The following is a 26,986-nucleotide window of genomic DNA, read 5'->3' on the forward strand; positions in this document are numbered from 1 at the left end:
TAATTTCAGTGATACTTTGGTTAGTGTTTTTAAAGGCTGAATTTAGCACCTTCCTTCCCTCCTCATAACCTTCACGACCCAACAGGACAAGCTGATCAAACTGTGAATGAGCGCAGTGTGCACATTTCTGTGTACATGCAAAACACCCGGTTTGTCTGCAGGACGATCACTATACTCTGTGGGAGAGTAAAAATCAATGTGTGTGTCAGGATTTGTTGAACCCTCATAAATATTAGTGGTGGTAAATATTAGTGGTCACTCACTTTAGTCAGTGTTACATATCGACGCCTTCTTAAAATAATCGCCTAAATCATTTTTCCCAGATTTTTCAGGAAACACAACAAAATGATCCATTTGTTGAATATATGATATTTAGTCAAACAAAAAAAAATATTTTTTGTAAAATAATGACTTGGGCCATTATTTTAAGCGTGTGATGATATGGGGATCGTATAAGTAGTTTCGAGGCGTTTATTTTAAAATTTCACACGATAATAATAACAATAGTAATAACCTTAAATAAATAAAACAACTTAGTTGCACAATGTAGATTTTTGTCTTGCTTACAACAAAACTTGCTGAATTACTAATAGGAATTCAGGATAGGGAGACTTCACCGGACCTATCATTGTTTCTTTGGAAAGGCGGAAGCTGTTACCCAACGTTGTCTGACGCCACAAATTACTGGAAGAATGAAGTAAGCTTTTGAAAAGTAGATGCCATCATCAGCAAGGAGGAGCAGATTTAGAGTTTAAAAGGCAACATAAAGCAAACTTCCGGTTAGATTCTTAAGCCAACTGTTTTGTTTTTTGTTTTTATTTATCTTTTGTGTAATAATAAAGTCAATTGCAGTGAACACTGATCATCTCTAAGGAGCTCACTTGGGATTTTTGAGACGCCAATAATTTAACACCTTTACTGAAGGTAAGCGTTGGAAGTGGTCTAGAGATACAATCTGCATGGGTCTGATTTACTCTTCTTTTCCTCCTACACAAAGTGGCCTGCCAGTCAGACCATACAAAGCCTGACAGCTCCACACTTTGTGGATCAGCCTGCATTTCAGAACTATGGTGGCCACAAAATTGCCTGAGTTTGGGTGGAGATGGTTGCTTGTCTCTGTGTGTTGGCCCTGCGATAGACTGGCGACTTACCAGGGTGTACCCCGCCCTTCCCCAGAACATTGGCTGGGATTGGCTCCAGCAACCCGACTGACCTTCACAGACAATCAGTAGAAAGAGAGAGACTCATATATATCGAATGATCTTAAACATGTTTTGCTTTACTGCATCTTTATACGTATATTATACATTCACTGTGTTTCTGATAAACAGCCTTTAATACACAGCTAGGTGAATTGTATCACTCCATCTTGCTCATTGAACACAACAAACAGAATCAGCTGAACTAACTGATTAGTTAGTTAGGCTGAGAGTCCAGAGTTTGTTGTTTTCCCATTTGTATTTCTTCTGCGTGGTTTTTCTGCAGTGGTTCTATTTGAGTTTCTGTTTCTGTTTGGTCCTGATGGTCAAGTCACAATGACAATCATTGCAATCAGGTCTCAGCAGAAGCACAGTCTGACCCTCAACACACTGACGATATCACTCCTGCCGAAGGAGCCTGAACTGAGGGAAAAAATTAACGGACTGCTCAACTTTCAAAATATCAGAATATTCACAAAGATCAGTCAAAACGGATTTACAGAAATATTAAAATACTGGATATTAGATTCTCATGTTCATGCAATCGTCCAAAATAAAAACAGAAGAATATTTCACTCTACAAAAAGTGAATCTGGAGTATGCTTCACAATTTTTGAGCTAAAGCTCTGTGTGATGTTGATAAAACCAAGACTGTAGACTGCTAAGCTAATGAGAACTGATCACAGCCTGTTTCATCACCACAGGTGTTGGTGAAAAGCTTAGATTTCTGGTGGGGTTAACATTTTACAAAACTAACTGTCACGCTGTATAACTTCTGGTCAGTGCCATGGTCAGAAGAAATTAGACTCGATTGCAGTGGCATTCATCTTCCACCAGGTGGAACCAATCAGACATCCAGACATAAATCAGTAGGCAGAAATGAACGTGCTTACAGTTTAGAACTGTTCTGGTCCCTGGAGCTAACTTACTCCTCTATGAAAACTGTGCAGGAAAATGTATTAAATTAAAAGTCACCTTTCACTTTTCATGAGTAAAGGTATGGAGGACTGAGAGTATGGCCTCTGAGTGATTGAGCTGTTAGATTAGCCTTGTTGTTAGTCAGCGCTCATGTGTTTTGATCTATAATTCTATTTATGTTTGCACTAATAGGTATTGATGTCAGAGGGTCATCACATCCTGGGCCTAGAGTTCATACTGAAGAATTCAAACCATTGAGATGGATGAGATGCTTTTGTTAGTTACCAGGGCATGCCTTGTCCTTCAGCCTGTCTGCCAGCTGCAAACAGGTGGTGGAAGAAAAGTTATGACGTGATGCAGCACTCTCAAACCACTTGCCAAAGTTTGTAGTTTTACTGCATAAATTCAAATTGTACTGACTGACTGACAGTGTGAAGGATGGTTTGGCATGAGCTCCCTGGATTGTAAGGCAAATTATTTATTCTTCAAGCAATGCTAATAGGAATGTATGTTTGCAAATTATTAAACCATCATCTACCAAACTCTCAGCTAGACACACATTCCTTTTTTACAATTTTTGGATTAGGCAGGAGTTAGGAGAGGGAGCCAGACACTGCCAAGACAGCAACCAGAGAGCAGCTCACTCTGAACAAAGTCCAAAGCTCTACGTGAGTGGGTGTATTTCTTCATTTTTGCCACTTTCAGTTTTTAAATGTGTGGTCAAAAATTTCTCAACCACACAATTGTTACTGGGATCATAAATTATCCATTCTGTGCTACAACATTTAACTCTGAATACAAAAGACCAACTACAAAACAGTAAATTACTAGTGTCCAAAGTAAAAATTAATGCTTTCCCCCTTGATGTCTTCATTTACAATAACCTTTGGGGAAAAAAAAAAGACGCAAAAGCACAGTCCACCAGCTTGATTGCAGACAGGACAAAGATCTCAACTTGAGATCTCAGGGTCCAGGACTGGGCTCAACCCATTTTTAATAGTGTCATGTACCCAGTGCTTGACGGATAGATGTTGAAATAAAATGACTGCGAATGATATTTACAAACTCAACAAATTTGATTTAGTCTTCAGTCCTGTTCAGCGAGAAGAGTGGAAACTTAGTAATTAAATATAATTCTGGGTTTTTGTCAGTGACTGAATGTCCATGGAAAAATGAAAACTATCACTTAACTAATCATAAATTGGAGTTCAATACCAAAGAGTGCAAATGCCCAATAAAACTCTAGTTGTCTGGTTGACATGTTTCTCTGTAACAACAACTCTCAACATTCATTCCATTGGTTGTTACTGATTGTCATCAGTGGGTTCTGTCAAGCAGCTCACCGGCTCTTCTTTGATACACACAGCTGAAATTGTTTCCTCTACTTCCACACAGCGGTGTTTCTTCAAGGACTGTGAACGTGTGAACAGCCTCTTACACTGTGAACACCAGTATGGCTTCTCTCCAGTGTGGACGCGCAAGTGGCGGCTATAACTATATGAGCTGTTGAAACACTTCCCACACTGGTCACAGCTGAAGGGCTGCTCTCCAGTGTGTATACGAAGATGGCGCATATAGTTGCTCAGGCGGCCAAATCCTTTCCCACACTCTTTACACTGGTATGGTTTCTCTCCAGTGTGGGTGCGCACATGTTGTTTGTATGTTTTGGAGATAGAAAAACTTTTCTCACAGAGTTCACAGCGGAAAGGTTTTTCTCCAGTGTGGATACGCAAGTGTGACTTGTAGTTACCCATCTGAGAGAAGCTCCTACCACAGTAGGCACAGCAGTATGGTTTCTCTCCTGTGTGAACACGAAGGTGTATCTTATAACTGCTTAGGTCACTAAAGGTCTTGTCACATTGGTCACATTCGTACGGTTTCTCTCCAGTATGGTTGCGTAGGTGTAGACTGAAATGCCCTGACTGAGTGAAACTCTTCCCACAGAAGTCACACTGGTAGGGTTTTTCGCCACTGTGGCTGAGCAGGTGTCGCTTGTACGAACTCAAAAAACTAAAGCTCTTCGGACACTGGTCACAGCAGTATGGCTTCTCTTTAGTGTGGACGCGCATGTGGATCTTGTAAATACTGAAGTAACTGAAACTCTTTTCACACTGGTCACACCGGTATGGCCCCGTGTGATCACGCAGATGTTTCCTGTATGATCTCTGGTCACTGAAGTCCTTCCCACATTGATCACAGCAGTATGGTGTCTCTTCAGGGTGCGTATACAAGTGTAAATTGTATGCATGTAATTCATTGAAGCTGCTGCCACATTGTTCACAGTGGTACAGTTTCTCTTCACTGTGACTGAGTTCATGTTTTCTCAGACTGCAAATTCGACTGAAAGATTTCCCACAATCCTGACATTCATGAGGCCTGGTCTTGTCTGTGTGTTTAACCTGCGAAAAAACACAAAAGAAGTCAGAGTTTGGGGGCGTAATGCAACGCTGCATGCCATCAGATATTCTCAGTTGAACATTTCAATAAAAGCCTAGTAGATGTTTATTTAACATAAATTTACACCATCTTTTCATTTACTCCAGTTATAATAAATTTATACCTGTTACAGAAATATTTATGGTGTTTTCTTTCTATTTATTTCCATCTGTTGGTGCAGAGCTGATTGTAAACTGCAGCTATGTTTGCTGTTGGTTAGTATATTGCATGTCACACCCTTCTCATTTGGTCACTGATTTCAAAATTGAAACAGCTGACCGGCACACAGGGGGTTAGAGACCACATGGAAAACCTCAGGAGGTGTCTAAACTGCAACCTCTCGACTTATTATAAGTGCAGCTGAGCTGCAGCTTGACAAGGCACGTGGATTTTGAAGCTCATAGCCCACATTAGCAAAACTCCAGCCGGCAACCCCAGGGATTGGGCTCAATTGGATGACCACGAGAAGACGCCTGGCTGGTCTCCACAGCATCTGAAATCTGCACTAGCAGTAGGAATAAACTGCCAGCCTCCTTGCCTCAAGTTCAACATGAGTTCTATGTTGGAATAACAGTGGGAATTTGTCTTTTAAACTGATCTTGCCCTGTCAGTCATTTACGACCAGAAACATGGGACAAATATGTAATGATGCCTAAGTTCTAGTCGACAAGTAATAGCTGTCATGCTGACTTAAAGCTGCAACTCAAGCACCAACAGAGCTTACAGAGTTAGAGCAACCAAACACTTATAATTAAATAGGAACTTTGGTGAACCCGTAGTTTAATAGTGGTTGGTGGTTGTGGTTAATTTTTAGACCTTACTTGTTCTGAAAAATCTGTTTCCATCCTGACTGGTCAAAGTTCATGTCCTCCAAATGCTTTTCTCCTCGGTGGCAAGTTCCAGGTCTAAAATCATCAGGCTGCTTGGACCAGGAGACGCTGTTACCTGAGTGAGGAAATGTAGCCATTTTCATTTATCTGTTTTCTTACAATGCTATTTCAGTTCCTGTAAAACACTGCAGCACATCTTAAGTTTTCTGACTCTCTTCATATGGGCAAGATCTACTTCAGTAAAATATCAAATATATATATTAAAAGGAATACAGTCTGTGTAAAGTAACAAAAAAGACTGCCATCAAGCAAAGATTCTTCACAAAGTGTGCAATCAAAAACAGCTAAATGTGCTTCATATGGAAAAGAAATTAAGCAAAATCTTCTCTCAAAGCGTGTAGGCATATTAGGGCTTGTGGTTTTATGAGATAGTGGGTAGGCTAACTTAAATAATATGAATATAATAATGGCTACACCCTATGAGCATTAAATTAAACTGAATTACATTTTTCACTAGTTTTTCCACCTCAAGTTTAATTTTTTGTTCTTCAATTTTTCTTTTAATACTCCATATGTAAAGTGCTCTCTCAGTGTCAATACTCATCTGAAACTAATTAAACATATAATATATATATATATATATATATATATATATATAAACTGTGGCTTTAGCATAATCAGTACAACCTCTTCAGTTGACTTTAAACTAATGCCAATATCACACCAACTATCCTGATGAAATAATGTCTCCTTGCTTGTTTTGAGGTGGATGGTAAGGACTCATGAAAAGGACAGATTTCCTCCCTGTAAGAAAGGATCAGAGCAATTAACTCATTTTAGGATAAAGAGCACGTAAGCATTGGCTCCAGCACCCAGTGACCCGGAAACGGATAAAGTTGAAGATGGATGAATGAATGAATGAATGAATGAATGAATTTACTGTTACCTATCTGGAGGACAGCATTTTTGTGAGTGGGGGTAGCAGGGTCACTTATGGCCTCACCATCCACTGTGCAGAAATTACATCTTACTTTCACAGAAGATGGATATTTGTGTTTTTGCGACCATGTTCTAACATTTGCTCACTGAAACATACCATGTACAAATGTGGTGCTTTGTGAGCTGCCATCTCCACCAGGTCTGACGTGACTCCCCCTCCACATACTCCATCAAGGGGCAACCTTCATTATTTGAAATGGCAAGTTCCTCTGTAGGAGTGTACTCCTTTGAGCAGAACAAATTATTCCAATTTTAAGGCTTAGATCAGGGTGGATACAAAGATAGCACAGCATATCTCATTTGAAAATACCACATTTTCTGCTTTAATTCAAACCACATCGTTTCTGAATGGCTGTCAAACACCGACTGAGTTCACTGTCAGTGTCAGCTGTCAGTCCAGAACAAGGACATCTAAGTCCAGGCCCACGTCTCAGCTGCTGTAGCTGCGAGTCCGCCCAACCTCACACAGTAAACACACATGCATGGGCGGCCCATCCCACCCGGAGGAGCAGCACACGAACCGACAGTCTGGCTCATTCCGCCGCACCACACCGGCCGAGCCCGGAGAAATTCACCGACGGCGGCGGCCGCAGCGTTAAAGTGTGCTAACAGTCCGCTTCCTCCGGCACGGCGCCAACGTAAACACCGAGCTAACACGACGGAGAGCGACGAGCAGGATGAGAGACGCTGTCACACGGTTACACTTCTCACGTCGTCCTGTGCTGACGCTTACTGAGACAACCCAGATAAAAAAATAAAAAAAACTGAAGGAACAAATACCTTTTCCTCACCAATAGTCCCACCTCTGGCCACATCAGTGTTGCCACGCAAATATCGCCATCTTGAAGCGGACGTAATAATGACGTCATTTCGTTCGCTTAAGGCGATTGCCATCGAGTTGTTACTGCCCTCTAGAGTGTGGATGTGGAATTACTGTTAAAGAAAAACTATTACTGCCACACGAAGGTTTGTGTATGAACTCAAGCTCTCTCTCCAAAAATATATTTGGCAGAAACATTCCATTCAAATGTGACACTATGTATTTTGGTGATCTTGTGTTTGAAACATTCAAACATACATCTGTATACATCCACAACGCATCATCGACGCATATACTGTGAATGTTTAGTATGAAGTATTAGTACTTGATAGAGTAATGTGGAGATTTATGAGAAATACACATTATTTAATATAAAATATAGACCTTCTGATTTTCCCATATAAAACATGGACCTTTCATTTTAAATACTGAACTTTAAATAAAATAAGGGCCTGTAAACCAAAATACAGGCCTTTCATTATAAGATATGGACCATTCAAATAAAATATAGATGCTTAAAAGAAGATATCAACCTTTTATGGTAGTAACATCTGGATGGGCCGTCTTGTTACTGATCTGGTTCAATCCTTAAACTGAAGACACATTCCATGTTTCTCCCAGAATTTTATTATTTGAGTTAGAGTAGACCAGCATGAACACCATAAAACTGACATCAAGGTTTATTAACAGTTAACCATGTACATGTGTGTGGGACAAAAGTATCATTTCATGATAAAGTCCCTCCAATCATAACCACATGCTCCTCAGCGGACAAACACACACTTGTCCATTGTATCACACAGACAGCTAGCGCAGTATTCCCCACTCTGCAATAAATACATCATCCATCAATGTGGAAGTAAAACACACAAACTGGTAAGGTAAAATCACGGTGTCAGGAGGGGTGGGGCTTCCAAACAAGGTGTCATTCAATATAAATTCAATGGTGAAGCACATCCTCTATAGCAGTCTTCTTACAGTATGTACAATATGGACGTATGTGTGTCACAGAGGTTATGTTGGCAAATGTGTGTCTGTTTGTGTGTTTGTGGTGACTATCGGTAAAGGTAATCAGCCTGTATGTTGGCAGCTATCTCTGCCTCCCACTTGTCTCCATTGTTGAGGAGCTTCTCTTTGTTGTAGAGCAGCTCTTCGTGGGTCTCAGTGGAGAATTCAAAGTTAGGACCCTGCATGAAGAAAGAAGAGTGAGATGAAGAGAGGATGGAAAAAATGTCTCAGTAGGGTTAGCATTAGCGTTTTAGCATTAATCTTAGCATGTGATTTCAATGTTTGGCGTTAACTGTCAGCACTGCACAAGCTCAAAAACACAAGACGCTGGAGCTGCTACAGAGTTAAGAGACTGGACTGTGTTAAGGCTCTGGCTTCCTATACTTTCTGTTCCTGCCTCCACATCAAAAGATGCTGTGACCTTCAAAGGCAGAAAACTCACACACCTCTACGATGGCGTCCACAGGACACGCCTCCTGACAGAAGCCACAGTAGATGCATTTGGTCATGTCAATGTCATAGCGGGTTGTCCTCCTGCTGCCGTCAGCACGAGTCTCAGCTTCAATGGTGATGGCCTGGACACAGTGTTGGTGGTGATAGTGAATGACTGTCCATGATGTCACAGTTTCATCAATGCTGCCATCGACCGAGGCTGCTGGCTAAACTCCATAAGGCACTTGATTTCTATCATGAGTGCAATAGTTAATATCCTCACGAGTGACTAAGAAATGTGTGTGTGTGTGTGTGTGTGTGTGTGTGTGTACCTGTGCAGGGCAGATGGCTTCACAGAGCTTGCAGGCAATACAACGCTCCTCTCCTGAAGGGTACCTGGTGCAACAGTATCACAAAAACCAACCACCATCACTGAAGTTCTCAGAATGTAATTTGTTCTGGCCCAGGAAGTAATCTGAACAGTTGCTAGCTTAATTTTGAAGGAAACCATCAGCTGGTTGACATTCGGTGACAGATGTGGGTTCAGAAAAGTCTTAAGTCCAACAGATGGCCAACAAATAGAGACAAACATCCATTGTCACTCACACCTTCGAAATTTAGAGGCAACTCACCAGGTGGCCTGATGTGCATATGTTGAGACTTTAGGAGAACATGGAGAGAGTACATGTTCAAGGCTGAGTCTCACCTGCGCAGGGCGTGCTCTCCTCTGAAGCGAGGTGACAGTGGACCCTTCTCAAATGGGTAGTTGATGGTGGCGGGTTCTCTGAACAGGTAGCTCATCGTCATACCCAGACCTGACACGACAACACTTTCACTCAGGTTGAGAAAGAAGCAACACACTGTTTGACCCATATGGTCTTTTTCTTCTGTCTATTTATATTTTATTACATTTTAACCAGTGTACAACACTTTGGTCAAATTTGCAGTGTCTTAGCTTATTCCCTCTTTAGTAATAGCAAATACAGTGTACACTGTAACACTTTGAGTTATTCTAGAGTCATTCTAGAAAACACTATTTTCCCTTGTTATCCACTATATAATGTCAAGGTTTGTGATGGTTATACAGTTATATCTATTTGTGTGTGTGTGTGTACACATATATAAATAACACACACATTTGTATGGCTGGACATCGGTGTGTGTACATGTGCATGCATGTTTAGCCTGTGTACAACAGCTGACCTCTGAAGAGCTCTGTCCACAGCAGCGTCTGAGCAGCTCGGTCTGTGATAGACTTCAAGTCTGTAGGAACCTCCTGAGCATTCACATACTCTGCAGACACAAGAGTGAAAAAGTCTTTTTTCTTTTTGCTGACATCTGTTACTCCAGAGACCTTTTATTACGTACTCTGGAAAGAGCCAATGTTGGCATTCTGGCAGGTAGCAGAAGCAGGTTGGTTTCATCCTTCATGATCAAAACCACAATCATGTCACCCAGACAAAATAGATTCTCAACTTACCCATCCTGTGAAAAATACTAAAATCTGACAGTGCAAGTGTTCAAGCAGATAGGGTGCATGCCATGCCAATTAATAAAAAAAAAACCCAAAACAAATAAAAAAAAAACTATACTAAAATGCATTGCAGCCTCCTTCAGCAAAACTGGGGATGCAAACTGTGTTGTATAGCAATAATAATATATACACAGTGGTAAATATCAGCAACAGAGAGCCATAAACCATAGCAGCTGAGTGTGCTGCCGTATTGCAGAATGCAGGCAAGGATCTTGCAATACGTTTACAGCACAAACTCATCAACAATCTCTGGTCAAACTACGGTCATCTCAGCTTCATCATCCTCTTGGATCTCTCTGCAGTTTTAGCACATCAACCCCACCATCATCAAATCCTCCCTCAACATCACTAAGCTGTGTTTGTGCTGTGATACTTACTGAATCCTTCCCTATGAGCAGAGACACTGAAGCCCCTCAATAGATTTTGGCTGGTCCCAACAGTACCTGAAAGTCAAAAGATCATTATCATGAAAACATAGACAGTAATTAGACAGTAATTAATTCGATCCTGTTCCAATACCTGCTGCTGCAACAGTCACCATTAGTTACCTACAGAGGAACTGCCATAATAATCACTTCTATTATCCCTTCCTCTGATATTTTTTACTTACTAAAAAAATATACTAATATATAGTAGTGGTACCAGATATTAATCCTCTTTACATATGTATGTTTGTTTTTATTTTTACTGTGTTCTCTTCCTCCCCAACTCTCTTCTCTTTCTTTTTTCTATGTATCTATCTGGTCAAAACATATGCCCCCTTCCACTCTCAGTCTGGTTCTGTCTGAGGTTTCTGCCTCTTAAAGGAAGTTTTTCCCTCCACTGTCTTCAAGTGTTTGCTCATGGAATGAATTGTTGAGTGTCTCTTTTATACTTCTATAAAATGTTTGGTCTACCCTCCTCTATGAGGATTTGGCACTATGGATGGCACTATGGATGGCACTATGGATGCATTTGATTTGATTATCACACTGAAAGATGTCTCATTAACATAAATGTTTTACAGAGAGCAGACATGTTTCATTTGAGTTATTTACTCTATTTACTCTATTTACTATTTATTCTTTTCTGTCAGACCTGATAGGTTTGGAGATGCTTAGTTTCAAAGTGAGTGCCTAAAATGTTTCCTGATACAACAGCTGGACTGGATCACTGTCCTGATGGGTTTTTATCTTACCAGGCCTTGAGACAGAGTATAGTAAACGCAGTGCTGCAGCCATGATGTCGTTGAAGCTGAAACCACAAACACAATCACAGTGAGGAACAGCTGCATTAACACATCAATAGACACACTGTCCCATAATTAAAATTCAGACTAATTTCTCCCCCATATTTTTACATTATTGTCATGTTGTCATTTCTTGTTGTGTGTAACAGATGCAGACATTTATTTGTGTTTCTAGGCAAAACACTTCACCACTGTGGATTTTTCACTGCCACTGTCCGTAAGAGTTAGACCTGGGTAATTGTAACCTTGTTTCCATGCACATTTTTTAAAAATTCTACTGAAATTAAAATAGCTCAGCCTTATAGTTAATAAGGAGAAGAAAACAATGCTAGCTTAAACAACAATAACATAAAAAGAAAACATACAGAAAATAAGCGGTCAGACAGATCCTGTAGTGCACCTCTCAGTTCAAATCCCAACAGACTCTGATGAATTATGAGCAATTCTTAGCTTGGATTCTGTCCCAGACTGACAGTTCAATGTCCGAGCTGCAGAAACATATCACTGTACCAGCCTGTCACGTCAGAGAAGGCTTGCCTTCATCCGTCCAAAGACGGGTGACTGTAACTGTGAAGGAGAGTCCATGACAGACAGGACTCTGGTCTGCAGGCAGTCCAGGGCTGTTTGGTTGATACTGCAGTACAAGTCTTCTTCTATAGAGATGCAGAACAGAGGGCCTAGTGTGTCTGACTGAAGCAGTCAGTTCAGAGACTCGAGTCCCCCTGATCCTTACCCCCTCTATCCCCAGTCTCCCTGTCCTCCTGTGCTCTACAGTGAGATGCTGCTGTTTCTAACTCTAGCTGTACTACACAACACCAACACTAACACTAACGAGGTGGCTTGACACTGCTTATGTTACAACACTAGCCTGGAGGAGACACACCACTCGGGGTTACAGCACTTCACACGGCCATGTGCTCTGATTTTACTTTAGGAAAGTCTTCAGACAGAAGCTAAACTAAGCTAGGCTAACACTGTACTGTCAAGGACTTTTGCATAAAGGTCGCTTGAGGTGAATTAAAGGCAATACTAACCCCGGTGAGTTTTTAACACCAACGACATGAATGGTAATTAGTTTACTACATGGAGTGGCTTTAAAGATATTTTCAAGAAAAGAGCTTTTTGAAGTTAAAACGTTTTCAAACTCACCGGTTTGTCGCTATTTGGCCTTCTGAACCAGAACAGCGGACGATTTACGGAACGGACAACATCCGACTTCCGCCGTCCGTTCCGTAAATCGGAAGTTTACATGACGTAATACGTCTCTTGACGTCGGGCGGACGTGCAATGTTCACATGATGATTTAAAAAATAGGAAAACTACACACTACAGTTCTTTGAAGAATTGTTGTTAATCAATCCCAAATGAAATATAATTCCTGTGCCTTGATCCATCTGATTTTATTTCCCCTGTTTTTCTTTTTTTTTCATTTTATGTGGGCTATGTATGATTTCTGTGAATGCTATTCAAATTTGAACATCGGTGTGGTTTACCTGTTTTATATTCTGCATTCTGCTATAAGTCTGCATTTGTAATTTGAATCTTTAATCTAAAATTTAAAAGGCTTTGTAATTTCTAAAAAAGATTTTGGGAGTGAAAAAAAATATGTGCTACTATGAAAAATATCACAGTTCAGTGAATGTAAACACAGTGGTAAACTAGGGCTGTTCTCTTTCATTTCACATTTTACATTGCATTTTATTCCTGGATCAGCATGACGGTGTAAATGATACTGTTAAAACAGCACGTCAGTTCTGTGACTTGTATGATTGTTTTGGCATAAGGTTTTACACCAGATTTCCTTCCAGCCACTGCACTATTCTACATGCTTTTTATATGTAATTTATTTATTGTATTCATATTGTGTTTATTATCTCAATACCAAAACAGATATCTCATTGTATCTTTGAACTGTTTTCATGTTTGCACTGTCATTTTCTAACTGCCGGTGCAATTTTCAAATTGATAAAAAAGTTTTTATTGATGGCTTGTTCCTCTCACATTTTTCACAAAGTGCGAAACACTTGGAATCCTTCATTCATTCATTTTCAGCTGCTTCGCCCTCAGGGTCACAAAGGTGGTGGAGCCCAGAGTTTCACTCTGGACAAGTCACAAATCTATTACAAATAAATCAAACATTTATCCAATTTAAAGATTTATTAGTTAGTGACAAATATACTTTTTGTAAAACTGAGAAACAAAGCAAATAATTTGTTCTACAGCGGGTCACATTCCTGTTGAACATGCCTTTGAAAAACCTAAAAACTTTATATCATACAAAACAACAAATAAATGATAAGTTAAAAATATATCATTTACATTGAATATATAAAAATAAGTTTACTTTCAGTATTGTTGAGCTCCTGATTTTACCTGGGAATTTTATATTTATGAAGAAAATGTTCTCAAATCAATTGTGAGAAGAGCCTATTTTAATATCTGTCCCATTTTGAGCTGTAGCTCTTTCAACCGCTGCCATTCAAATCCATACTAATGGAGCCAGAAAAATTTCATGATTGCTTTCAAACTCCACTGAATAACTACTATTCCAGTTATCTGCTCATATCTCTTTATATTTTACACTTTCTGTTCCTGCAAATCTGTGATTTCCACCACAGTAGGCTGACCTGCCTGTGAAGTGTCAAAATCTTTTTTTTTAGTCTGCATTTGTCCTTATAGTTTCACACCACAAACTGTATCAACTTTTATGAGATTGATACACATTTTGGCTGCACATCAGGCAGAGGACCACGGGAACCAGCAGTGACAGAGCACAGAAATAAGGCCATCGCCACCAGCAGCTGCCATGGCTTGACATGAGTTGGCCACAGGAGGACATCACCTCCCCAGGGAGGACTGACACGATGCCCAAGGCGGAGGAGGCGAACCTCCCCGGCCCCAGTCTACGCACTAATACACACAAACACACGCAGACAGTGCGTCAGAACTACTTTTGTTAAGGTAATGGGGCATGTCAATTTTAATTGAAATTTCCAATGACAGTGCAAACAAGTTCGACAGTACAAACAAGTACAACTCCTTGCTAAAGGCTGGATGGGCAGCTCACTGTAGAAGTAAGTGAAACAATTCTTTCTAATAAATATCAGACATTATCTCTTTGAGGTTGCTGTTTGAATGTATGTCTCTGTTTGATTAAAAGAACTGTATATTATTTTTGTGACAAGGACAGAGGTCAGTATGAAAACCCAGTTATTGCTAAAATAAAAAAAAAAGAAAAAAACTTTAAAAAGTGCTTGAATTGCCATTCATTACGTACCATGTTCAAGATATTTGCTCATTTCGACATATATTTCATATAATGTCATTCTCAGACGTATCCACTTCCATTTTTTATTAGTTTGAGTTTTTTTGTTGCTGGTATCCCTAATTTGGCGCCTTCTTGTAAAGTACAAAGAATAACATCTTTAGTTTGCTACACAATAACTTTCACTACAACTACAGTGACTCTTCCTATCCATTATCATGTTGTGTGTACTGTTGGCTTTTGCACATGCACCACACATTAGCCAGGCTGCCTTCCCAGTGGTCAGGATGGTAGAGGGAGAAGCAATGGGCAAATAAAACACACAATAAATAAATATATAAATATAAATATAAATATAAATTTAAATATAAATATAAATATAAATATAAATATAAATATAAATATAAATATACATATAAATATAAATATAAATATAAATTTACATTTAAATATAAATATAAATATAAATATAAATATAAATGTAATATAACGTTCCATTTAAAATGGTTCTTATTGTTTTGATATTCAAAGAGTAATTATTCCAATTTCTGCCACTGAACCTGCAGGAACATAAAAGCCCAATAATACTAGGTTTAGAGCAGTGGACATGAGTTTTGTAAAAATCTTGCTCAATAATAAACTCTGTTCTGTCTTTCTCGCTGTCAGTGACTGAGTGGCTCAATGGGACAGTGTTCATGGAGAGTTTGTGGACAGAGGCAGAGAAGTGGCTGCTGGTGGCCGTGCTGGGCCTGGAGATGGTGATAGGCGTTGTGGGGAACTGTCTTGTTCTGTTGGTCAAAGCCATGGTAAGGTGGGACCCGTACTCAACATGCGTACAGGAAACAGGAAGAACGGTGGAAAGTATCTAAAAATTTTGGCTGATTATTCTTGTTGTGTTTTCTTCTTCCTTTCTTTTCAGTGTAGGGGTCAGTTCTGCTGTCGTTATTGGCTTCCTTTCATCAGCCTCACTTTGTCAGATTTAGGTACAACTTACACATTGTGATTTACTTTCTTATTTTATCCCACTATTTCTAAAGCTACATAATAATTTGTTTGATTCTAATATTGGAGCACAGCAATCACAGTGCTTGACATCTCAGAACAGCAAGTCAGCATTTCTAATAATGAACCACTGTGTTGTGAAGGCTGCTCCCTTCTTATCATCTCCGGCTCTCTCTTGGCTTTGCTGACTGGAGGTCAGAGGTCACCATGGTGTGAGGCTGTCAGTCTGCTGAAGTTTGCCTTCATCACCTCCTCTATAGGAAGCATAGGTACGTTACAGCTCCACAGAGACACTGGCTGATTCTACTTCTTTATTCATTACAGTAACAGCCCTGCATTCAATAATCTTCAACGTCTGTTGATCCAAATTAAGGCTGAATTCTATTGCTAGTTTCAACCTGGCAGCAAGTGCAAGGAGTACAACACAAAGGAATTCATGTTACACATTTTCTTCACAGACTACACTGATAAAGCAATTGTGCAGGCTTTACTTGAATGGTGTAACTAACATATAAAATAAAACATCATACACTCTTTTTTTTGGGCAGTGCTCGAAGTGAAAGAAGTGTCAGTTGTTAATTTAATAAACAGTCCAGTCCAACACAACTTATTTTGCTATTGGCGTTATAGATGATGACTTAAACAAACGATCATCTGTTATTTCATGTTTCTGTTAATTAACATGCCACTTGTAGAATTGTTGTGGAAAAGTAGCCTCACACCACCAACTGTATCAGAGCAGTGTTAATCTCCAGTACATTACACCATCTCACATGAGATTGTTGAATTAGCCTAAATCTAAGGTGTGGGTGTGTGTCCTATTTAGGGTTGCCACAGAAAGTCAGCTTCCTGGGCTTACCTGATCAAACTGTGTCTTGGTAGGACCCAAAGTTGCTGATCGGTAATCTTGGATGACCAGTTCTAAAAGATTTGTCTCAGAGGAGTTGTTAGTTACCTAGCAACGGGTTCACTGGCGTCCCACAGGTTTCATCTTAAGGAGCGTAACCTATCTTCTCTGATGACAGCTAGAGGAAAGGGTAACATAACTTTTGGACAACATAATCTTGAGTTTATCCATAAAACCCACACATCCGTCGTTCACTTGAACCTTAATGTCACTAATACTGGTAAAAAACACACAGTCCAGCCTCCATCAACGAGCTGTGACCCATGACCCTGTGGTTCAGTTTTCCTTCCTTGGACCGCTGGACCACCTTTGGTAGGTGCTACCCACTGTGGACCAGGAACATCCCACAGAAGATGGCCTGATTTAGTCGCTACAGATCACAGTTTGCTTCTTGTCAAAGTCACTGACATCCACATACTGGATTCTTTTTTCTGCAGGAGATGCAGAAAATGGACGCACTGAAGTAAAGTACACAGTACATTTGAATAAGGATTTGAGTAGCATTTGTATAGTGCTCAACTCCCACACTCATTATGCAGAAGTAGTGCACATAGTAACCAGGGAAGTAGACAACACTCCCATGAATGCCCTGACTGAGTCAGTTTGAGGATTTGTGTTCTCCTTCACAGCTCTCCTCTGTCTGCAGCGGCTGATTGGCAGAGCCTCCACAGAAAGCGCTGTCTTTGCTGTCATTGTGGCCGCATGTTCAGCTTCCTGGGCTACAGGGGTGGTATTTGGAAGTGTCCCTGTCGTCTATGCCTGGATCAGGTATCATTTAGATGCTTTCTGAAAGTGCTGCACTTCACATCTATTTTGTTCTTCGGATTTTTAAATAGGAAAAAAAGGAAATTATGTTCACAATGGGTGACGCACCATATTCCTCACCTTGTGTCTTCCTTCTTGTCCAGATATGACAGAGCAGAGATGCTGTGTGCTGTCTTCTGGGAGAGCAGTTACTCTGACATGCTGTTCTACATTGTGTGTGCTTTCTCCATCTGCATCTTCCTCCCCTTCCTTGTCATCCTCTTCTGCTCTGTTTTGAGCGCGTCAGGCTGCAACAGGTAAACCACCTGAGGAAATATTGTTTGAAACGTTTGAACCAGCTCAGAGGATATTCATGACTGATCATCAAGGAAAAATATATTTTGGTTCCCATGAATCTGACTTATGATTTCATAAATCTTGTTAACGTTGCTCTCTCTGTCAAGAGGATCATTGATTTGAGAACATCAACTCAACCTTGATTTTATTTGGTCCCTCTGACCATATTCAGTTCCCTTTATGCTGTTGCTGGTATCCCTAATTTGGCGCCTTCTTGTGGTTATTATGTATCTGAGTTCACTTTGTGCCTTTTTTAAAAAACATTTTATGGCTCTCGTGGCTTCTCAGATGTTCTTGGTTTCTTTCAGTCTGTGTGCAATTTGTGATGCTGTGGTGGTCATTTTCAGGCTCTTTTTCATGTGGATGAGTTTTGGGTTTTTGTTTTTGTTGTGTTTTTTTAGTCTTGTGATTGTTTTGAGTCGTGTTAGGGTTGTGCTGCATCTCTGTCATCTATTTTGTTGTTGTGCATTTCTTTGTGACTAGATAGTGTCTTTCAGGTCATTTAATCTTTCTTTCACTTTAATTCTTTTATTTAGTCTTTCTTTGACTTTGAAACAATAAATGTAAAAAGTCACCTCATAGAGACTATGTCATTACCATGGCTGAACCAAACATAGTTTCTAATACAGAAATACTTCAATTGCAATGATCTGCTATAATGAAAAGACTGAGTACAAACACGGTCATGTTGTCTGCTCTTTATCTCAGTGATCATGAAGCTGACCTGTCTGCTGTCACTCCTCTGCTGGTGGCCTCCTACGTGTTCTGCTACACTCCCTTTACTGTGTCAGAGGTGACAAATTCACTCACTCTCTATGAAGCATCAATGAGCTACTGTATTTGCCTGTACACAGCTAGGAAAGACATAAGGACAATGCATATCCTCTCTCTTTTTCTTTTTCTACATCCACGGTTCAGCTGATCCTGCTAGGCAGGCTGGACCTGTCACCAGCACCTGATTGGTTAAGGACGTTGTCTTCAGTAATGTCGTACCTGGACTGTGGTCTGAATCCTTTAATCTACTGCTCCCACCAGGACTTCAGGGAGGCTGGCCTGGCCCTGCTTTGGACCAAAAGAAAACCACAGTCTGAGCCCGTCCTCACCGCTATCACGAAACATGAGCTGTAAAAACCAGACAACGTAGCTACGATAGACCTCATTCCTTACTTTGTTTTCTTTTCAGTGTACATCGTCAAAACCTTTCCTCTTTCATTTTCTCTACAAGTTTTTTTTTCTATGTATATAGCATCAGGGCTCATCATGTATGTCTGTTGTATAGCACATTTCAGGAAACTAAATTTGTCAGTGCTGGGTGGTGGGTCCCAGCAGGAAAGGTATGGGGAGCATGGCTCAGGGCAGTGAGTTGGTGTCAGAAACTTCCTGCTGACAACTGGTTTTCAGACTTGGGATATAAACTTGCTTTAAAAGACACAGAAACCTGGTGTTTTATAATGTGAGACTTTAGGCTGTTGTTTTCACCCTTTCTGCAATTAAACTTTTACATCTGTACCAAGAAATCAAACAAGGCCCCTGTGTCTGCGCCAGTATAGCTTGTGGGGGGGTCGTCAGTCTGTGTGTGTGTGTGTGTGTGTGTGTGTGTGTGTGTCTGGGCTGGGGTGGTGTGTATGGGGATGTTTTCTCATCTGATGGATGAATATAATCGGGATACCCATTCCTCTCCTATGACAGGAACACCACAGGTCGACCAAAACACTAAAACTTCAATGAAAGTGGTGATCATCACTTTTATATGTTCAAGTGCACAGTGTGGAGGATATCATAAGGCCCCGAGGCAATCAGATGTAAAACACAATATTTCTGTAGATCGGTCACATTTGATCCGGACAGGAAGGTTAAGTGGAACGTGCGTCTCTTCAGTCCCGCTGTGTCGCGCTCTTCCCGCGGTGCTTCTGCGTCAGTGCGGTGAGGAACCGGAAGCTGAAGTGGAACTGCAGCACATCGCACACTTTGGACCAGAAGTGTCCGGTGAAGCGGCGGAAGAGCCAGAACTGAGCGAGCCAGTGGTCCAGCAGCTTCAGCAGTACAAAGCCAGCGCACGAGAGCAGCGCCAGCAGCAGGGACGTCAGCGTGCCACGGTCCCCGCGCGCCAGCTGCAGGCGGACTCCCCTCTGAACGGCGAGGGCCACGTGACAGCCCAGCGCCACCTCGAATCCGCGCTCGTGCAGCAGCGCGAGGCCGTAGCTGAGGACCGAGCCGAGCTCGAGCGCTGCCGCGTGCCACACGAGCCAGCCGGATGGCCCGTGCTCGATGAAGCCGATCCACGCGGGAACCCACGCGAAGATCGGCAGGGTGAGCCACTGGTCGAGCACGGCGGGAGCGCGCCTCAGGAGCGCCAAGCGGCTCCACTGCACAGGCGCATAGAAGAGCGCCATAAAGGCGAAAACGTGTCGGAAGTAGCGGCCCCCCTCCGTCTCTCCGCCGCCTTGGTCCGCCAGCAGCCAGTACAGCCCAACCAGGATGTAGCCCAGGTTCACCGCACTGTTACACGGCATTGACACCGAGGCCGGTAGGGACTCGACCCGCCGCTCCGCATAGTGCTCATAAGACAAGTCCACGTGGACTGAGTCGAACAGACTGCTGTTGGCCAAAAACACACAGAAAACGAAAAGCAGTGAAATGTGAAGCAAGGCGGACTTCATGACTGTATCGCGGGCCGGTGTGTCAACCGATTCGCCCTCCTCCTCCTCCTCCAAGTTCCTGTTCCCCTTTACGCTGATTTACTGCTGAGTCGTGCGTAGCTGCTATGTTACGGTGCGTACTTAAAGAAGAAACACAGCTGGGTGTACGGAAAGCGAAATGGAACAAGCCAATTTGTAGATGACTGGTATGTCATTTATATTATAAAAAATAAATTGAGAAAGCATTTGTTCGGTCATTCATTGTCAATCTTTGTGTAAACGGATGCCAGCTAGCATAGCTGTGTGAGAGTAGCCTACGTTAAGTAAACCTCACTGTGGATCACTTAGACTACTTAGTCGCTTATAGGTCTACATAATTGTCATTGTGATGATCAACCAGTTAAACTGTAGCATATACACAACAAAAGTTCAGCAACAAAGCATGGTATTTATTTACTCACAAAAATGATAAACAAATCAACAGGCTCGGAGCTAAGAAGAGGAGGTCACGTGGGGTGCTGGAGCCAATCCCAGTTCACGCTGGGTGAGTACGTCATCACGGTTAGGTCAGGTGACGTGAATGTGGAATGGTGAAATGGCGCAAATGTCTGCGGCAACTCGAACGGCGGTAATTAGCCATTAGCCTATCTTGTATTAAAGCCCGACACAAAACGTTATCTTAGACAGAAAAACTGGGTTTGGTAGCTCCATCAGAAAGGAAGAGACTTTAGAAGAAGTACTCCACAACAACACACACAAGGATAGCAACAGTAACCAAGGGGGGCGGAGCTTACCAAACCATGGGGGGGGGGGTGTTGCGAAATGTTATTTTATGTAATTAAATGTTATGTTATTATCTCAGTGGTATTTGGTATTATCTCAGCTCTTTTACTGGTCTAGTCTGTGGACGCGTCCTGTCTCCGGTCTGGTCTCGGTCCGTTCCTGGAGGGGTGCCGTCACCGGTCTGGTCTGGTTCGGCCTAGGTCCTGGGGGGGGCGCCGTATCTGCATTAGCCCAGTCCATTACTCGTAACCAATGAACTCCGTAGACATGTGCAGGTGCCCACACCGGGAATGGAACCTTTACATTACATTACATTACATACATTTACATTACATACATGTTACATTTACATTGTGTAGATATCTACATGTTACATTACATATCATACAATCATTGTGATTACGTCACTTAACCCCGGGGTTACATTACAACATACATTCACATACCCTACCCTAGCCGGGAATTGAACCCTTCCCTACCAGGTGCGGGGCGGCAGCGTTACCGCTGCGCCACAGCGCTGCTCGAGATGCCGCAGACATTTACGCTATTTCACCATTCCACATTTACGTCACCTGACCTAACCGTGATGACGTACTCACCCAGCGTGAACTGGGATTGGCTCCAGCACCCCACGTGACCTCCTCTTCTTAGCTCCGAGCCTGTTGATTTGTTTATCATTTTTGTGAGTAAATAAATACCATGCTTTGTTGCTGAACTTTTGTTGTGTATATGCTACAGTTTAACTGGTTGATCATCACAATGACAATTATGTAGACCTATAAGCGACTAAGTAGTCTAAGTGATCCACAGTGAGGTTTACTTAACGTAGGCTACTCTCACACAGCTATGCTAGCTGGCATCCGTTTACACAAAGATTGACAATGAATGGCCGAACAAAAGCTTTCTACGTTTATTTTTTTATATAATAAATAAGATACCAGTCATGTACAAATTGGCTTGTTCCATTTCGCTTTCCGTACACCCAGCTGTGTTTCTTCTTTAAGTACGCACCGTAACATAGCAGCTACGCACGACTCAGCAGTAAATCAGCGTAAAGGGGAACAGGAACTCGGAGGGGGGGGGGGGGGAATCGGTTGACACACCGGCCCGGTCCGAAATGGGGCGAGAGTAAACGGCTGCTACTGTTACTTCCGGGTTTGAAACTCATACTGCCCCCCCACAGCATGCCTCTGTGTGTCTTGTTGGTTGTTGTGTGAAAGGCATGTAAGTGAATTTCCCTCAGGATCAATAAAGTAGATATCTATCATATATATCTTATTTATAATATCGAACAGTGCACCATTTACAACTGGTAAGTAAATGAAAAGTACAATTGGAGGTAACTGATAAACCAGTTTTCTCCCGAGTGACTTGAGCAGCATGGTGGCCCAATAAGAAGTGCGGGGTCTAGAGGGGGACTAGAGACTAAACTAGAGACTAAACCAGAGACTAGGCTAGGTTCATTGGTGATGAGTGATGGGCTGGGCAGAAAAAAGAAGAGCCTAGACCGGACGAGACCAGAGGTGGGACTCCACCAGAGACTGGACCAGAACCCTCCACAGGAATCAGACCATTAAAATCACTTTTAGGTGGGCCAAATAAGTTTCAACATGAGGATTTTTTTGTGATACAGCTACCACAAGGAATTATAGGCCATTATTATCTCTCACTTACTGATTTCACAGGATCTCAGGGTTGTTTTGTTTTGTTTTTTTTTTCTCGTTTCTTTCTTTCTGGATCTAATCTGTATGTATTTTGGCCTGTTCAGGCTCAGGCCTGATCACACTTAGGCAACATATTTTCAGGGAATACCAGTTGAGCTTAAGAATACCAGGTGGATGCTTTAAAGAGCTGTGAGGTTGGACTGACAGAGAGCAAAATACTGTTACAGTTTCTATCACAACTTGATATCAAGTATCCACTGTGTGTTTTATATTAAGGAGAAGAGCAACAAGCAGCATGATGAAACACCATTTTTATTAGTCATTTTCTGAAATAAAATACATTTTTTTCCTAAAAATGATATATACACTTTACTAAAAGGCATACTTAAACTGAGTTTGCATAAATCCCAATGAAAGCATGAAGAAAGGAGACTTGGCATTGTGAAAGCAAATAAAGCAAAACCATGATGTGCGGGTTTTTGGGGTTTTTTTGTGAGTAAATAAATCAATTGATCGGCCGAGTGTAGGACTTTGCTCATTGGCTGTTGCTCCTTTAAAATGTGCCAGCCAGTCATGATTCTTACCTCAACAAATTAGATACTTTATTCTTCCCCTCATGGAAATTCCATAATAATATATAAATTAGGCATTTACTTTTTATGAATGCATAAAGAGTGACAGTTTTAATTTCTGCAGAACACACTTATTTCCACAAGGACAGTCAAGAAGACCACATAGGGGCAGCACTTTCCTCTACACGATCTCATGTAAAATAAAATGGGTTAAAGCATGGATTTCTACAAAAAGCTGATTAAGTCAGTGACTATCTAAGGTCAAGGTGCTCTTGTTAAACAACCTGAGACGCATTCTTCCAAACACAACCAGCTGGAATCACACAGCACTCTCCAGAGGAGCACGGTTAGACAGGTTGATCTCTATATGAGAGGCTCTTCTCATGGGGCTTTTGTCATGTTTGACCTACCACCACCAAACAATGAGCTCATCATTTTAAGATCTGTTGGTGATGTCCACTGTGAAGAATCAGTCCACCTCCCAAGCCTCTATCTTCTCTTGGTTCCTCCAAAACCTGACATGCAAACCCAGGTATTGGTTAGCCGGCTGGACTAACAGCAGGTCTTTGGATACTAACAAAAAACTAAGGCCTTCATTGCAACAGCTTATGATACTCATGCTGAATTCACATATGAATTAAACAGGGCAATCAAGAAAAGATCTTGTCTGCATAACTTGACACTTGACAGAATGAGCAACAGACAGACTTGTCAATAATGTCAATTTGTAAGTGTCAGTGAGTTGTATCTGGAAAAGTTATCCTTTTTTTCTCTAAAACTTTTTTTACATTATGTATATCCAGATACTTCTGGATCTCTCCACAGAACCTCAGAAATATGACATTCAACTACTCTTGATATTAAACTTCACAGAAATAGCATAGTTACACACCTGAAGCAGTGCGTGTCCCGGAGGATGAGGAAGTGGAGTCCGCATCAGGATGTCTGCTTTTACCATAGGTGGAGTAATTGGAATGAAAAGGCTGGTTTCTGGAAAACAGATGGTGATATGCTGAAAGCTCAGAATACAGGAGGAGGAGGAATGAAGTTCCTTTGTCTTTTTACCAACCTCTGACGACCAAAAAGATAGCCCAGGAAGCTGCCCGTTCCCATGCCAGTCCAGAAGCCTCCACCTGTGCCAGCAGCAGTTGGGTCTCCTGGGTACTGTTGTCTATGAGTGTAATCACTTCGGAAACCATAACCTGGGTTGGCACCAGGATAGCCTGAACTGGCACCAGGATAGCCTGAACTGGCACCAGGATAGCCTGAACTGGCACCAGGATGGCCTGAACAGAAAACAACATAACAAAGTGTCAGTGAGGTAGCTGTTGTCTTATTCAGGGCCAACACAGAGACAGAGAGACAAACAACCACTCACACTCAGACTAATTAACCTGAACATGCATGCCTTTGGACAGTGGGAGGAACTACCACTACCACTACCTGTGAAGTCAGGTTTGAATCCTGGTGGTGGTGGTCCTGCAGTGGAGCCACGGGAATTATCTCTTGGATTCCAATTCTGTCCCCCATCCTGCGCCCACTGGGCAATGTTTCCACTCAGGAACAGCTTGTATACACCATAGGCTACTAGCAGTAGCAAAGCGACCACCAGCAGACTTCCTGAGTCCTCACTGCCTGACAGGTGTGAGTTCTGATGGCTGTGCTGCTGATGCTTGTGTCCAGAGAAACTGCTGAAGAAACTGGAGGCAAAGCCCCCAAGATCTGAGACAGAAAGACACATTAAATATGTCTCTTGACATCAAGTCTGTATGTGAAAATGAAACCTCATTAATCTCCATCCTCTGACCTCCAAACCCTTTGAATCCATTGTGGGAGCTCCAGCTGCCTTGTGTCCTCCTCCGGCCCTCCTCTGTCAGTTCTAAAGTGAACTCCAACCCACAGGATCCCTTCAGAATGTAGGCATCAGCGGGGTGGCTGTAGCCCTCACAGCTCACCTCGATCTTACCAAACCGGTACGAATTATCCATATCAGTTTTACACTCCCACTGTGAAAAGGAGGGGAGGGGTTACAACCAGTGATCACAGCGCTCAAAACTTTCTTCCTATGTTGTTTTACTTTTTAAACCTTCTCCGTACTCACAACTCAGCTATCACAAAAGTGCTGCAGATATTTTATTTTTAAAACTCCAGTTGTTTTGTATTCTGGACACTAAATAAACAAATAAGAATCAGTGGCAAGAAGCTGCCAGAGTTCATGCAATCCCTCGTGAACAAAAACCAGCTGTTTTTTAGAGGGTGATGCCAGTTGAGAAAGTCAGATGATGATGATGGTGATCATAAAAAGAAATAAATGATGATAATAATAATAATAATAATAATAATAATAATAATAATAATAAATAATAGGTTTGCTGGCAAACTGTTATGAGTTGAAAGAATAACTGAAAAAACAAAACAAAACACAAAGATTTCTGACCAGGCTTTCAACTGAGCGCGATGTTAATCTTAAATACTTATTTTTATTTATAACACAGTGCAGACGGTGCTCACGGGCTTAAATAAAACAGTATCACCGAACATGATGGTTCATCTACGACTCTGGCAGATTACACTGGAGTTACTGCTGCTTGAACACAAACCCCATTTGTCTTTGGAGAAGGAGGAAAGCGACCAAAAGAACTTTATCTTTAGAAATATTTCTGAATTTGAAACTGTCCTGCTCAGATTAGACAGCACAGGCCGGTGCTCACCTGTACATCCACTCCATCCCAGCCCTTGTTCTGACACTGGACTACCTCTGGGATGAAGGCCTGGCAGCCGGCCGACCCTCCGACACACTGGAGCTGAGCGACGGGGCTGCTGCGCCTCGCTGTGGTGTAGCGTCCCTTATACAGAGTCAACACCTGGACGTCCCGCAGCAGCACACCACCTGCGGAGGGGACAGGAGGAACCACGGTGTCAAGTATCTTCAGGAGGAGGCTTAGTCCCAACCTGGTGAGCCAGCGGCTGCAGATCTGTTAACCACTGATGAGGAAGTAACATGCAGTTTACGATGATGCTACATGCAGACCGTCGACTCGTCGGAGTTGGCTTCCGGTGTGAGCGGTTGCATTTCCTGAACGTGGCGGGGCAGCGAAGAGTAACGTACCGTCATCCCAGCTACAGACGAGGCCCAGCAGCCAGAGGTGCAGCACGGCGGGGACAAACCGCATCATCGTCCCTCAGTCACAGTCCGCAGCAGCTTGGTCCGACGATCCACTTCACTTCCGTGTCTTCGCAACTTTGTTTTGCGGACGCCGACCAATGAGGAAAGAGCACGACGGCGACGTACGCCATCAGATCAACCAATCACAGAGCGGATGGCTGATGTAAACGAGTCCACACTCGGTGCCTTCAAGTGCCGTCGGAAAAATAACTTTCACACTGCGCGTCATCAAGATGTAACACCGGCTGGGATTTGAAAGTTATCTGGTGACTTTGACTGTTCGTGTTGTTTCGCTAATGATATATTCATACTTTATACTGTTCGTATAGTGACTGAGAGAGGTGGCTTTTGGTTGTTATTGTGATCACGAGTTTATCTTAACCATATCAAATTCATTTATAAATTAAATCTAGCAACTGTTTGAACTCTGCATTCATTTTCCGTGCTTGATAAAATGGGATGAGATTACCCCTAACTCAGAGT

The 26,986-nt window shown here is 41.9% G+C and overlaps 5 protein-coding genes across 7 annotated transcripts; 1 reads left to right on the forward strand and 4 right to left on the reverse strand.

The window, feature by feature from the left end:
- Positions 1-1,272: 1,272 nt before the first annotated feature.
- LOC115045351 (zinc finger protein 239-like) lies at positions 1,273-7,223 on the reverse strand. 3 transcript variants are annotated; one of them, XM_029504987.1, is made up of 3 exons: positions 7,163-7,223; positions 5,375-5,498; positions 1,273-4,516 (listed from the first exon to the last, which is right to left on the reverse strand). In XM_029504987.1, the coding sequence occupies exons 2-3, from the start codon at positions 5,396-5,398 to the stop codon at positions 3,422-3,424; spliced, it is 1,119 nt and encodes a 372-aa protein (XP_029360847.1). In that variant the 5' UTR covers positions 5,399-5,498; positions 7,163-7,223; the 3' UTR covers positions 1,273-3,421. The 3 variants fall into 3 exon arrangements, with proteins under 3 accessions (XP_029360847.1, XP_029360864.1, XP_029360855.1); XM_029505004.1 differs by having other exon boundaries at positions 7,174-7,220; XM_029504995.1 differs by lacking the exon at positions 7,163-7,223 and adding an exon at positions 6,480-6,543.
- Positions 7,224-7,811: 588 nt separating this feature from the next.
- On the reverse strand, positions 7,812-12,628 carry ndufs8a (NADH:ubiquinone oxidoreductase core subunit S8a). Its single transcript, XM_029506603.1, has 8 exons — positions 12,554-12,628; positions 11,354-11,409; positions 10,554-10,619; positions 9,846-9,935; positions 9,349-9,457; positions 8,975-9,038; positions 8,657-8,785; positions 7,812-8,389 (listed from the first exon to the last, which is right to left on the reverse strand). The coding sequence occupies exons 2-8, from the start codon at positions 11,394-11,396 to the stop codon at positions 8,258-8,260; spliced, it is 633 nt and encodes a 210-aa protein (XP_029362463.1). The 5' UTR covers positions 11,397-11,409; positions 12,554-12,628; the 3' UTR covers positions 7,812-8,257.
- A 1,640-nt stretch (positions 12,629-14,268) lies between these two features.
- On the forward strand, positions 14,269-19,186 carry LOC115055730 (galanin receptor type 1). The gene is made up of 8 exons (XM_029521767.1): positions 14,269-14,305; positions 15,336-15,475; positions 15,589-15,652; positions 15,815-15,940; positions 17,208-17,346; positions 17,487-17,639; positions 18,388-18,472; positions 18,598-19,186. Exons 1-8 carry the CDS (start codon positions 14,269-14,271, stop codon positions 18,805-18,807), a joined length of 954 nt encoding a protein of 317 aa, XP_029377627.1. The 3' UTR covers positions 18,808-19,186.
- A 218-nt stretch (positions 19,187-19,404) lies between these two features.
- tmem187 (transmembrane protein 187) lies at positions 19,405-20,392 on the reverse strand. The gene has a single exon (XM_029506830.1). The coding sequence runs from the start codon at positions 20,337-20,339 to the stop codon at positions 19,554-19,556; it is 786 nt and encodes a 261-aa protein (XP_029362690.1). The 5' UTR covers positions 20,340-20,392; the 3' UTR covers positions 19,405-19,553.
- Positions 20,393-23,061: 2,669 nt separating this feature from the next.
- saraf (store-operated calcium entry-associated regulatory factor) lies at positions 23,062-26,589 on the reverse strand. Its single transcript, XM_029504927.1, has 7 exons — positions 26,447-26,589; positions 26,049-26,227; positions 25,145-25,343; positions 24,781-25,059; positions 24,407-24,623; positions 24,230-24,327; positions 23,062-23,852 (listed from the first exon to the last, which is right to left on the reverse strand). Exons 1-7 carry the CDS (start codon positions 26,511-26,513, stop codon positions 23,827-23,829), a joined length of 1,065 nt encoding a protein of 354 aa, XP_029360787.1. The 5' UTR covers positions 26,514-26,589; the 3' UTR covers positions 23,062-23,826.
- Positions 26,590-26,986: the final 397 nt, after the last annotated feature.

The sequence above is a fragment of the Echeneis naucrates genome, chromosome 1 (assembly GCF_900963305.1).
Source record: "Echeneis naucrates chromosome 1, fEcheNa1.1, whole genome shotgun sequence".
NCBI classification, from domain to species: Eukaryota; Metazoa; Chordata; class Actinopteri; order Carangiformes; family Echeneidae; genus Echeneis; species Echeneis naucrates.

Coding starts and splice junctions, on each gene's coding strand:
- LOC115045351 (XM_029504987.1), bottom strand. CDS start 5,398: ATGGAAACAGATTTTTCAGAACAA. Junction 4,517..5,374: donor AAACAGATTTTTCAGAACAA/GTAAGGTCTAAA, acceptor GTTTTTTCGCAG/GTTAAACACACAGACAAGAC.
- LOC115055730 (XM_029521767.1), top strand. CDS start 14,269: ATGCCCAAGGCGGAGGAGGCGAACCTCCCCGGCCCCA. Junction 14,306..15,335: donor GGCGAACCTCCCCGGCCCCA/GTCTACGCACTA, acceptor TCTCGCTGTCAG/TGACTGAGTGGCTCAATGGG. Junction 17,347..17,486: donor GTCGTCTATGCCTGGATCAG/GTATCATTTAGA, acceptor CTTCTTGTCCAG/ATATGACAGAGCAGAGATGC.
- ndufs8a (XM_029506603.1), bottom strand. CDS start 11,396: ATGGCTGCAGCACTGCGTTTACTATACTCTGTCTCAAGGCCTG. Junction 9,458..9,845: donor GTGGACAGAGCTCTTCAGAG/GTCAGCTGTTGT, acceptor TTGTCGTGTCAG/GTCTGGGTATGACGATGAGC. Junction 8,390..8,656: donor CTGTGGACGCCATCGTAGAG/GTGTGTGAGTTT, acceptor TTCTTCATGCAG/GGTCCTAACTTTGAATTCTC.
- saraf (XM_029504927.1), bottom strand. CDS start 26,513: ATGATGCGGTTTGTCCCCGCCGTGCTGCACCTCTGGCTGCTGGGCCTC. Junction 25,344..26,048: donor GGGATGGAGTGGATGTACAG/GTGAGCACCGGC, acceptor TCCTTTTCACAG/TGGGAGTGTAAAACTGATAT. Junction 25,060..25,144: donor TGGATTCAAAGGGTTTGGAG/GTCAGAGGATGG, acceptor TTTCTGTCTCAG/ATCTTGGGGGCTTTGCCTCC.
- tmem187 (XM_029506830.1), bottom strand. CDS start 20,339: ATGAAGTCCGCCTTGCTTCACATTTCACTGCTTTTCGTTTTCTGTGTG.